Source organism: Ornithodoros turicata, chromosome 1 (assembly GCF_037126465.1).
Source record: "Ornithodoros turicata isolate Travis chromosome 1, ASM3712646v1, whole genome shotgun sequence".
Lineage (NCBI taxonomy): Eukaryota > Metazoa > Arthropoda > Arachnida > Ixodida > Argasidae > Ornithodoros > Ornithodoros turicata.
In genome coordinates this window covers 167,895,435-167,906,808 of record NC_088201.1, presented here as the reverse complement: position 1 = coordinate 167,906,808, position 11,374 = coordinate 167,895,435, and the positions used below count along the sequence as shown (strand labels likewise).

Below are 11,374 nucleotides of genomic sequence, written 5' to 3'. Positions count from 1 at the left end.
GCTCAGGAAATAGGAATAGAAAGTGGTGCAACAACAAATAATGCAACCCTAACTTGGTACATGAAGGACCTTCTCAGATGCACATTATACAAACACAAAATGAGAATTTTCAATCACAGATTTTACACTTCAATTTAGAAATTGAATTTTAACAAAAAATGAGAATTGCATTGTATTTAATCAGGATTTTCAATTAAGAATTTGGCTTTGCAATTTGGAATTTTGAACATAAAATCAAAAATAAAATGATATATTTCACACTATAATTCAGAATTGGAATTTACAATGTAAAATGAGAATTTTCAAGGTTTTTGTGGATGGGGCATTCTTCACTTGCCCACATATTTCGACCAAATATTGACTATTAATGTTGACAAGGATAGCAAGCACTTAATCGTGGCTCTCTTCTTGATGCCGGGAAGGAGCTGGGACACCTTTGAACATGCCTTTCGACAGTTTCTGCAGGAAACGCAAGATCAAGACCTTGTGTTATCCTTGGACTTGACGAGAAGTGATTTTGAACAGGCGCTCATTGGTGCGTTGCAGGCTGTGTTCATGCCTCCTGGCATAGACAGTGCCATTCCCATTATGGGCAGGCTGTATGGCACAATGTGCAGGCCTGTGGACTAGCGGCAGCATACAGACACAAAGAAAATGTGTGTGTGTTTGTGAGAAAGACTGTAACACTGGCGTTTGTGCTAGCCACTTTTGTGCGGATGGCATGGGGCCTACTGAAGGCTACTGCACCCCAGGTGCCAGGGGTGGGGGCTTTTGTAGTCTACTTCGAAAACATGTCTATGTATGGGCAGTACCTTCCGTTAACATTGAACCAACAGGGAAACCTTGGTGCATGGACAAATAATGCAATGGAATCGTGGCAGCATACATACATTGGTATGAACTTCCTGCCCTTTCTACATCATAGAAACACGGACAGCAATTAGGACAGATAAAGAGGGTGCCTAATGAGAAATCTGAAAGCAGCAGCTGGAGATTAAAATTCAAGGTCACCTGCATAATATTTAAAATTGCACAACACATTGTTAGTTCATATTTACATCTCATAGTAATTAGCCTAATGGCATTAATTGAACAAGATTATTTGTATGCAAACTTGGTAATGTTGTACACAAAAATTTCATGTCATGGTCTTTAGTTGATTTCAGAATTTTGCTCTGCAACTGGGAATTCCGAACATAAAATCAGAATTATGATAAATTTAACACTTTAATTTAGAATATGAATTTATAATATAAAATGAGAATTTCCAATTTAGAGTTTGGCTGTGCAATTTGGAATTTTGAACATAAAATCAGAATCCTAATGATTCATTTCACACTTGAACTTAAAATTGGAATTTAGAATGCAAAATGAGATTTTTCAATTTATAATACCGCAATATGCTCTTGCATAACACCGTCCATGCATCTACCGTGAAAACAGAGGGAACCACCCCCTTTTGGGCCACAGGCCAGATCAGGGTGCCAGCACCAGCTTGAACAGTCTTTATTCTGGTTGTCCACAGAATTTTCAATTAGGGATTTGAAATTTGATTTAGAAATGGAATTTAGAGTGTAATATGTGAATTTTCAGAGTATTTGTCCACAGATTTAGGTCAAATACTGACAATCCAAGAACAAGAAATGCTTAATACCTTCTTAGGGTTTACAAACAGCTGGGAGGCCTGTGAGCATACATCTGGAGGCTTTAAGCAGAAAATGCGAGAGAAATCTTGCACGTCTTTGGCCTTGAAATAGGTGCACTGTGGGCAGTGTTTGTCTCTGCATGGCACAACGTGTGCCATTTTAACTGCAGTACAGGCAAAATATGCAGGCCTTTGGACATACATAAACATAACGTAACAAACATAGACGACAAATAACACACTAACATAACATAGAAAAACAAATAAAATTAAAATTTTCAATTTCAAATGATGCTTCAATGTAGAATTAGGAATTGGAACAAAATGAGGATTGACTGTAGAATTTGACACTGCTATTTTGAAGTAAAAGTTATACTTAAGATAGGAATTTTTAATTAGGAATTTTACTCTTTAATTTAGAATTGCATGGTATGTTTTGTGCAATACTGTCCAAGCCATAATGTACAGTGGAAAAGGTCACTACTGTCCACAGGCTGCAGCAGACCATGGACTCAGTGGTCACTATAGTGAGACTGAACAGGAGGAGGTTTCTGTAGAGCAATGGGCAAAACAAAACTGTGCTTCACTAGTGAAGAGCACTTTCTCCTGCTTGCAGAGAGCAGAGAATGATTTGTGGATGGGACTTTCCTACTTGTCCACAGACTGTTCATTAAATACTAACAATAAGTCTGGACAGAAACAATCAGCAACTTGTAATCAAGAATTCTGTAATGACCTGGCTGTATATGGAGGCAGCTAAGCAGCATGATGCTCTTTGCTGGCCCTTTTTGTGAACATTGTTTAGGAAAGCCGTGATTGGAAAGCCATCTGTAGTCATCGATTGGTGCAAAGCACTATGTAATATCTCACTGTGACTATGAGCACTACACCTGCATGTTGCTTGCGACAATGCTGCTGCAGGTAGGTAGACTTCTTGTATGTTGTGTTGACGTCTCGTTCCCTGCTCCTCAAACTAAAGGAAAAGTCACTTTTGCATATGTTACATCAGCTCGCTTGCCTCCTTTTGTCCTTTTGTTTCGTTCAATGAAAATCAAGTCCAACTCATCAATGATGAGCATTCCCTGGCAGCTGTTCAAGACCACAACATGACATTTTTTTCTGCCCCTCTTAATTATGGTAACATGCAACAATTTCTGGATGAATGCTTTAATGCATTGTGTATCACTTTGGTTCTGATTTGGTATGAACTGGGATTTTCTGGCACAACAACATCAGGGATCCAAACAGCGCCAGACTGGGTACATTGCTTAGTTGTCTAAGGTCAGCTGGATTGATTTGTTCTCCATAGCATTGTCTCACCAGGTGTAGGTCCACTTCTGGTAATGCTCCATAGTGAGCAATATATGGTCACCACTGCCATTTCACCATTTCAAACCACTGCCAGCAGCCATTGTTGCCCGAGCAAAGTATGCCACTGTTATTGAGGGGTAGAATTTTGAATATTTGGAATTTTAGATACCAGCCAGTTGAAGAAGTCCCCAGTAGCATTATGTATCACTCACACACTGAGAGGACTGGTACAAATAGAAACGGTTACCAACAGACCAAAGGTTGTAGACGAAGGTGTTTTCTGAGACTAACAAGCAGTAGTCACTTGCAACAACCCCCCATTTAGGCTCATTTGTGTATGAAAATTCTGGGATGCATACTATAACATATGTGCATTTTTCAGCATTTTAAAACGTGGAATAGCATTCAACGAGGATAGTTTCTCAATATGCTATCTCGCTTTTCCCTGAAATCAACTAATTCAAAAGTTAATTAATGAGTCTAAGGTAATTAGTCATCTGGGAGTTCAATACTGTCGTCCAGAGGGTATCCGACTGGCCGTAGAACTCAACAGCAAAATACAACATCTATACTGCACTCATAGCTGTTTATAAAAATTCTGTAAATGCTAAAAATAAACACCCTGTATTCCTCAGTATTTACGTTTTGACCATCCGACGTGTCCTTGGATGACATCGACATGTTTAAACTCATTAAAGCAAAAATCCTATTGCTACTCTAGAGGTAAGAAAACAGAAACATATACTACCGTTTGCAATTTAGGAAGTACAGGTATCGTAATTCAGCAACAACAAAAATTGGGATTTAAAACAATATTACTCAAAGCTTATCTTGAGAAATTCTGGTCAGGTACGGTTACTGTTGTTAACAACAGTTTTGATGTTCTGGGTGACGCACTAACACTTTTGTATAACCATTCTATTGATGTAGGCAAGTATTCTGCTACGTGTACTAAACAAAGGCCAAGGTTGTTCCCATATATAAGAGTGGCGACCGAAATGATTATCATAATTACAGGCCCATGTCTGTACTATCCGTAATTAACACAGTCTTTGAAAAACTTGTTAGTGTTAGAGTCAATTCTTTTTCAGAAATGTTTCAGCTTTTTTCTTCCGAGCAACATGGCTTTCGAGAAAAGCAATCCACTTCTTCCGCTGTACTAATTGCCACAAAATTTATTAATAACGTGTTAAAAGATAACCTTGTAACCTTCCCTGCTGGCATCTTTCTATACTAAAAAAAAAGCATTTGACACGATAAACCACAAGATCGTGTTGACAAAAATGGCTTCCATGGTCATGCCTTCATTTTTTTTTCAGAGTTTTGCAGCAGTTACCTGTCTTCACAAACACAAGCAGCTGTACGTAACAATGTTCCCTCCCAGCCTCTGTGTACCTCTATAGGAGTCCCACAGAGCTCAGGTTTGACACCAATATCAATTTCCTTTATACAGTTATGATCTTCAGAAGGGGCTCAACAATTCCAAATGTGTAATGTATGCTGATGACATAAATTTCTTTATGCCCGACACAAGTGTCGCACAAATTCGATGGCATGCTGAAGATAATTCGGAATACACTGATTAGTGGTTTAGACAAAACAAAATTATGTTAAACATATATGAAAGTTATGCAGTTGTTTTTCGTAGCACATTATCTAAATTATGAAGGATTACACTTAATCTTGCTATTCATGGTAAACTTATACTGCAGGCTGATGAAAACACCTCAGTGTAATTATGGACGAACATCTTCATGGGGGACGTCACATTCAGCAGAATGTGACGTCCCCCATGAAAGCCTCCCTGCCTCCCCTCGAAAGCCTCCCTGAATGTGACGTCCCCTTTTGAAAGCCTGCCTGCTCTTACTTAGAACTGTTTCCAATTAGTGTACTACGCTCTATTTATTTCACGCTAGGTCATTCATATCTCGCTTACTGTTCAGAATCATGGGGCCACAGTGTACAGCCCTATGATGAACCTATTCTTAGGTTACAGAAAAGATGCCTATGAATCATGGCATGTAAGAACTACTACAGCCCCTCATTGACCTTATTTTTAAACCAAATAGTTCTAGATTTGATTACGTCGTTAAACAATGTACAGTTCTACTCACGCATAGTATTGTTAATTGTAATTTTCCATTTTCAGTTCACTTGTTACATCCCAAACTGAGATTGACGAGGGAGAAGGATTTAGACAACTCCAATCTTAGGAAGATCAGTAATGTATATGGTCACAAGTCTGCAGCATTTCAAGGAGAAGATATGGGATTCTGTAGACACAAATAGAGTGCATAATATTAAACCTGCCCTCACTAGGCTCTGTGTTTTGAGTGGCTCCATTAGATTTGTCCAAATCAGGTAACGCACAAGAGTGTATAAGTGTTTTAGTGCCATTGTTGTTTTCTAGTTGTTTCATTGTTCTGGAGTTCTTCTTTTCACGTTGTTGCAAGCAGATTTGCACCAGGATTTTTCGGGGGGAGGTCTTGCCTTGGATAGCTTGCTGCTACACTGTCAAGGCCAATTGAAGCTTTATGTAACAATGGAAATTGAGGGGCTGGACAGGACATCCACCCCCCCCCTTTCTAGACCCTAGAGACTGTTTATGTAAATTATAGTATCAGTCCCATTACCTGCATATTGGTATAGGTCTGCAGGTGTTTGTTAATTATACATGTTCTTTATTATTCGTAAACCTTGGGTAACAAAGGAACTGAGACAAATGTTAAATATTAGAAATAAGCTTTATAGAAATGTCATAAAAAAATAGGTCACCTGAAGATTTAATTATTTTTTAAAAATACCGAAACAATGTAAACTCGAAGTTACGTAGCGCAAAAAAGCTATACAGTATTACAATACAGTTTTCAAGAATGTTTCAGCTAAGCCAAATATTGCATGGAAGAGTCTTAAATCAATTTACAGTCGGGAAAACAGCCGTGTCGAGGAGTTGGCCGTAGGCGGAGCGGTTCTACTGGTGCATGGTTAGCTGGAGAGTTTCACACTTTTTTGCAACCCTGTCAAACTTACACAATTCCACAGGTACAAGTTCACATTCTCCTGGCATACACTCCGTTCCACGCCAAGACCCGGTTTCTTTCTGTTTCCAACAGATTCACAGGAGGTCATTTCAATTTTTAAAAACCTCAAGAATAGTAGTAGTTGTGATAAAGACGGGTTTCAGATCTGTCAAATTAAATTCGTTCTCGATATAATTGCTGCTGTATTAGCTTTTATTTTTAACAAAATAATTTATTCCGGTGTGTTTCCGAAGGACATGCAAATTGCAAAAGTGGTCGTTTTACATAAAGGTGGGGACCCTAGTGTTCTCAGTAACTATAGGCCCATATCAATCCTACCAGTATTTTCAAAGGGTTTAGAGAAATTAATCCATAGCAATCTTTTATCATTTTTAACAAAGAATTCCATGCTTTCCGATTCTCAGTTTGGATTTGGAAAGCAACGCTCGGCAGAACTAGCTCTTCTGTCCCAGAAAGAATATATCCTTTCCGGGTTCGAAGAAAAACTCATTACTCTTGGTCTGTTCATCGATTTGACCAAGGCTTTCGATTTACTGAATCACGGTGTTCTCTTCTTAAAACTTGAGCACTACGGTATCCGCGGTGTTCCATTAAATTTAATACGCACTTATCTTCAGCATCGCAAACAGTTTGTTGATATTCAGGGTCAATGTTCGGGAATACACCACATCACAACCGGTGTACCACAAGGGAGCATTCTTGGGCCACTGCTTTTCATTATCTATGTGAATGACATGTTTGCCTTATCGAACCACATTAAGATAGTAGCTTATGCTGATGACACCGCCCTATTCCTGCAAGGAAAGGGTCTCACAGATTTAACAACAAAGATGAGCAACTTCTTATCAACCTTCTACACGTGGTCTACAAATAAAAAATTATTTGATAATGAACCCCCTTAAAACCAAGGCTGTTGTTTTCCACCCACTGCATAAGGCTATTTCCTGCTCCGAATCTATTGTTATCGGTACAAGCACGATATCTTTTGTCAAGGAGGTGAAGTCACTGGGCGTCTGGTTCACTGATATGATGTCGTGGGATACACACGTCAGTTACATCACTAACAAAATATCGCGCGTGATCGGCATCTTAGGTTGACACAGAAACGTCCTTCCAACTACAGCAAAAGTTATGACCTATAACGCACTGGTTTACCCTCACCTCACATACTGTCACCTAGTTTGGGGAACCACAACGCAAACAAATCTTCAAAGGTTACTTTTGTGTCAGAAGAAGGTACTTCGTCACATAGCAAACGTTCCCTTTTTACATCCCAACAGGATCCCTCTTCGCGAAATTTAGCATAATCAGAATTATGGATCTCTATGAGTACCGTATGTCCATTACATATGCAACTTCAGTAAAGCAAAATAATCACATCTTTCTAGCCCTAGCCAATTTAACCATGAGATTAACCCCTTATTCACTACGCTACAATGAGCCGTAATTCACACCGTGTGCACGAACTAATTATGGCTCACAGTTGGTTTCATATAATCTTCCACGACATATCAATTGCCATATCCAAAACAACATAAACATCAGCTGTCTTTCAATTCGCTCTATAAAGGCCATGTATGTTCACTAGCTTTTTTGTTTTATGCATTGTGTTCATTACCATTGTCTCACTCCGTAATTCGTCTGGTTTGCTATTTTGTCATTGCTGTTCGCTCTGCATTGTCTGGTTTGCTATTTGTCATTGCTCTGTTGTATCTGTCGAGTGTACAAAGGGGGGTCAGACCTCGTCAAGCTGCAGTTTTTGCAGCTTTTTGTCTGTATCCGCTCACCAACTGTCATTGGTGAAATAAATTATTATTATTATTATTTTATTTGAAAAAGCAGGCAATTTAATTCACGTAGAAAGTAACGAACAAAGATGAAAGTTACTGAAAAGGTTAGCCAGCTGTAGGACTCGAACCGACATCTTCTGGATTATCTTCTCTTCTCTCATGTTCTCTCAATTTAATTCAACTAATAGGTAGGGCGCATGGGTAGGACACAGTCGGCCATTTGAAAGAAAAAAGAAGAAGAAAACAGCAGTTTGCCTGCTTCCCCGCATAGGAGGCCATCCTTGAAATGCTCCTGTGCGCAGTGGCGTATCTAGAGCTACCTGCGCCCATGCAACATGGTTAACATGATGTCCTTGGGGATGCGTTTTCGTGTGGTCCGCACTAGGTTTCACACTACAACCTCTCTAATGGCGGGTACTTTAGATCATTTATGAATGTGCCAGGTTGAGTGCCCGACCTGGCACATTCACACCCGACCACATAATGGCGCCCCTGTTCACCTGGCGCCCATGGTACCTGTCCACACCTGCCACACCCTAGATACGCCACTGCCTGTGCGAGGTTCGCTACAGACACAGCCGCAATAAAGATAAAACAGAGGTTTGTGGCATGCGTGCAGTTCAGAAATTAACTATAGGGTCATATGTGCAATACCTATATTGTAACATAGACGGGTGGAGGCAGGTTTCAATTTTACATATTATGCTTTCCCACCCTGCTGCAAGAGTATAGAGAAGGATTCGGGATACTTGAAGGGACGAATGACAGGTGTAAAAAGAAACGAAGACACGAAGTGTAATAGTTCTACACACAGCTAAACGCCGTACAAGCAATCTGTGATACACGAAAGGGGAAAACTTGGCAGTGTTATGTGTCAAGATCAACCGCATGAGAAACGGATACATATGCGGAAATTCGCTATGTTTTTATTTGCTCCAACTCGCCATATTAAGTTGAACAAACACAACCAGATACAACTACCACTAGTTCAAACAACTCGGAGAAAAGAGCTAGGTGCTCACGCCACTCACGCCAGCAATCGCTCCATTCCTGACGTCAGCACCTCTTTTCCTTGAGTCGTTTGAATTCGTTAATTTTAGGGTGTTTGAGGCTCACATGTCTGTGTCGTCCCGAATTGTGGTCTACCTCGGCAATTCTCGTTGTTTACGTCGTAACTTCTCGCTTCGTACAGACAATGATAGCGTCCGATAGCCTCGTGTCAGTTGCTTTCCGGTGAGAGACCTGTAGATCGGTGTATTCATACGCGACATTTCATTTTGCCAATATTTCGATAATACCAGCTATAAATTTGAAGAAACACGATAAACGCGAGGCAGAACATCGCAAAATGCCCTAATCTTTTGTTGCCGCCCACATAAAACACTGCGTTGCCCACCCAATGTAGCACGGCATAGTGTACACATAAGCCTAACAATGATTTATTTTGAAAGTGTGGATTTCAAAGGGATGAATTTTTCGGCGGTTTATTTCAGCGGCTGGATTTTGGTGACTGGAATTTTAAGCGTGTGTTTTTCAATTACTTATTTTTAATGGTGTAAAACAGCGTACACCCCCTCTGTGCGCTCGGTACTCTGCGAAGTTGGACAAAACAATGCCGCGGTCCAGATGAAAGTGCTTAGCTTGCGACGACAACCAGTCCAAAGCAGCGGACGGCTCTTCATTTTCGAGGTTCTTGCCTTCGTACCTAGGGTCAAGAACGTTCGCTGCATAGTGTATTGGCTGGACGCAGAAGTTCTTACGCCTTCTGATTATGTCACTAGCTGCCTCCTGTTCGCTACGAGTCAGAAGAGAAGATTCTAGCTTCGAGTCGAAGTCTTCCCTGATCCGATGAAAAAGACACGGTACGTCAGAAAGAAGAGCCATGTTAGACTCTGCAGAAGCAATGCAGCTCGAAATTGTGTTCAGAAGTGATAGTGCGGAATTCACACGGCTCCAGAAATCTTTTTCATCAAGAACGGTCTGTCTGACGGACTTCTTAACCTTCAGGTCCTCGATAATTACCGTTTCCTTTAGAGCCATCTTGTTCCTGGCTAGGCTTTCAAGTGATAGGGTCACGCCTGCCCACCTTGTCTTGCTTGGAAGTTTCAGTGTGACCGAGTTACCTTCGCCATCATTGGATTCTTGCTTCTGCTTGAACGTCGCAGCCACAATATGTGAGCGCTTAACGTACTCAATCACTTCCCTTGCTTGCTTGTTCAGTTCTCGGAGCGTGTCGAGTCCCATCAGATCGTTCATCAGGAGATTCAACCCATGCGCTGCACATCCGATTGCTGTCACGTGCGGGTAGTGCTGTGTAACAAGGTCACACGCAGCCTTCATGTTGCTAGCATTATCCGTAACGACAGCAACTACTTTGCTGGAACCGAGAGATTCAATAACCGCGCGGATCTCGCTACTGATGTATGTGGCAGTGTGACGGTTGTTCCCTGTATCAACACATTTGTAAAACTGGGGTTCCGGTGTTGCAACGATAAAGTTGACGATTGACTCACCCCTGATATTTGTCCACCCGTCAGTAAGTAGCGTTAGGTAAGATGCACTCTTCAGGAGCTCCTCGACGTGGATTCTTGCCCTCTGAAACTCTGCATCAAGTAGGGGCCCGCTTAGAAGGTATCGAGATGGCAGAGGGTAAGACGGCCTCACTAGATTAAAAAGCTCCCGCCAGTACTCGTTTTCAACGACGGCGAAAGGCGTGTTCGACGAGTACAGCGCTTTCGCTAGCGCAGCGTCAATACGCTGCTGGTCTGTTGGGCTCATTCGGTCGACAAATGGTGTCATCGCACTTTTGCGCGTTGGCACCAAAGAACTAGAACAGCTGGGAGTGGGACTGACCTCCGGTGTGCATTGAGCCTTGCGAACATCGGGACAGTCATCACGTCGCACGCGGACGCGATCCCGAATGTCCTGGGGACACTTCAAGCATGCAAGAATATGCCTGGTGAGCCGGGTTGCATTAGGGAAAACATATGACGCGCTGCAGTATTTGCAGGACGCCGTGTCCTTCTTCCCAGGCTTAGATGATCTCTCGCGACGAAAATGCCTCCTGACATCAGAAGTTGGTCGTACCATGCCTCCTCATGCAATGAACACGTTCCACACACAAGATCCAGCAGCACGGAGCCGTAATTTGCAACAGCAGTAGCAGATACAGCCGCCAAACTTAAGCCGCCATGTGCGAATCGCGATGTCGATGTCGTGCTGGCCTTCCGAACGAGATTGACACAGGAAGATTGAGAGTTCTCTCTCTCTCTCTCTTTTTTTTTGTTGGTTTTTTCCGTGAGGCGCGGAAAAAAACAGGAAAAAAACTTTTCCCCCAAAAATTTCCGTTTTTTTTCCGACCCTTTACATCTCTAGTCTTGCCGCATCGTGGGCGTACATTTCAATCCAAGAGGACCACTTACCAACAATTAATAGGCCCTCGCCCTGCAAGACATGGAGGCCCATCTGAAAGCGCTGTCTTCAGTGGATTTGGATTTTAGGGATCGCGCCGAGGTTGTCCCACGAAATGTTTGTTCTCGGTTGTGGTTCTTTGGGACGGCCTTCCAGCCCGCCACTGCAACGGCTCG

The 11,374-nt window shown here is 41.8% G+C and overlaps 1 protein-coding gene and 1 long non-coding RNA gene across 2 annotated transcripts; one reads left to right on the top strand and one right to left on the bottom strand.

Moving 5' to 3' along the window:
- Positions 1-3,908: 3,908 nt before the first annotated feature.
- LOC135372752 (uncharacterized) lies at positions 3,909-5,274 on the top strand. Its single transcript, XR_010416107.1, has 2 exons — positions 3,909-4,377; positions 5,106-5,274. It is a non-coding gene; the product is annotated as an uncharacterized LOC135372752 (long non-coding RNA).
- Positions 5,275-9,320: 4,046 nt separating this feature from the next.
- On the bottom strand, positions 9,321-10,877 carry LOC135389209 (uncharacterized). Its single transcript, XM_064619276.1, has one exon. The coding sequence runs from the start codon at positions 10,875-10,877 to the stop codon at positions 9,321-9,323; it is 1,557 nt and encodes a 518-aa protein (XP_064475346.1).
- Between the last annotated feature and the right edge of the window lie 497 nt (positions 10,878-11,374).